General features: G+C 36.1%; 1 protein-coding gene across 1 annotated transcript; it reads left to right on the forward strand.

Annotated features, from left to right (window-relative positions):
- Positions 1-755: 755 nt before the first annotated feature.
- LOC120145632 (putative glycine-rich cell wall structural protein 1) lies at positions 756-1,123 on the forward strand. Its single transcript, XM_039159430.1, has one exon. The coding sequence runs from the start codon at positions 794-796 to the stop codon at positions 1,121-1,123; it is 330 nt and encodes a 109-aa protein (XP_039015361.1). The 5' UTR covers positions 756-793.
- Positions 1,124-1,325: the final 202 nt, after the last annotated feature.

Below are 1,325 nucleotides of genomic sequence, written 5' to 3' on the forward strand. Positions count from 1 at the left end.
AAAATCACGAACTCACGAGATTCCGACGGCAATTATGGCAGCGTATGACTAGGAAGATGGTAGTGAGTACGTCGACGGTAGTGGTCGTCATCGGAAAGGGTGGTGGTGATGGGTTAGGGTTAGTGATTTAAGATTTTTACAGATTTGGGTTATTTTTTTAATTTAAGAGAAATTAAGATTTTTTTTATAAATATAATAATATTTTTAATTTTTAAAAAATAAATTTCAAAATTACCATAATGTGACACGTGTCACTTAACGAATGAAATTAACAACAGTTACAGCTTCGACACTTAAAGTGATAACGTTTATAACTTTAAGCACCTAGATCATTCAAAAAATAATTTAGACACTTCTTCGTGAAAAACGATATAGTTTAAACACTTAAGGGATCTAGTGTCTCATCCCACTAGACCAACTGGTTGTTGGTTTATATTTAAAATCATTAAGAAAGTGAACTTAAACTTTTAAAATTTTAAAGGTGAATTTAAATTTATAAAATTTAAAAATAAATTTTTAAAAGAAAACAGGTAAAAAAATCTAAAATATATGATAATTTTAAATTTTCAGAGAACATCATATATCATCAACCTGCTCGGTACATCCCTCTCCACACGTACCCTTAACTGGCACCAATATTTTAATGCTCAACCGCTATAAATAGCTTCAACATTCTCTCTTCTGATTCATGATTCATATACGGCCTTTATCTCTAAGCTCGTACTGAGTAAAACTGCACTCAATTTAACTTCTTTCCCAAGGCATCTTCATTTTTGTGTGTTGTTCATTTAAGATGTATTGTTCCAGGTTTACAGCTCTTATGATTGCTCTAATAGTTACCATGTCAGCTTGTTTGTCTGAGAGCCGGGTTGCGAGAAAAGACCTTGGACTGGACCTTGGAGGCATAGGGCTTGGGGTTGGTGCAGGGATAGGGCTTGTCTTGGGAGGTGGTGGTGGTTCAGGATCAGGAGCCGGGGCTGGTTCCGGTTCGGGTTCTTGGGGTTCGAGTTCAAGTTCTTCATCAAGTTCATCTGGCGGGTCTGATGCAGGTTCAGAAGCTGGTTCATATGCTGGGTCTCGAGTTGGGTCAGGCCGAGGCCGAGGGAGAGGGAATGGAAACTAAAATCGAATGTGGGGAATCATAATATAAGATGAAACTGATCAGCACCTTGCATGCATGAATAAGGAGTAGTTTTCTGTTAATGCTGTTGGCCGCTTTAAGTATTTGTTATGTGCTTCACTTTCGTAAGAGTGCTAAAATTATTAGTCACTTCATTTGTAATATATATATATATATTAATAAAATGATATTATTCGCTAGAATA

Source organism: Hibiscus syriacus, unplaced genomic scaffold (assembly GCF_006381635.1).
Source record: "Hibiscus syriacus cultivar Baekdansim isolate YM2019G1 unplaced genomic scaffold, ASM638163v2 tig00110893_pilon, whole genome shotgun sequence".
Classification (NCBI taxonomy): domain Eukaryota; kingdom Viridiplantae; phylum Streptophyta; class Magnoliopsida; order Malvales; family Malvaceae; genus Hibiscus; species Hibiscus syriacus.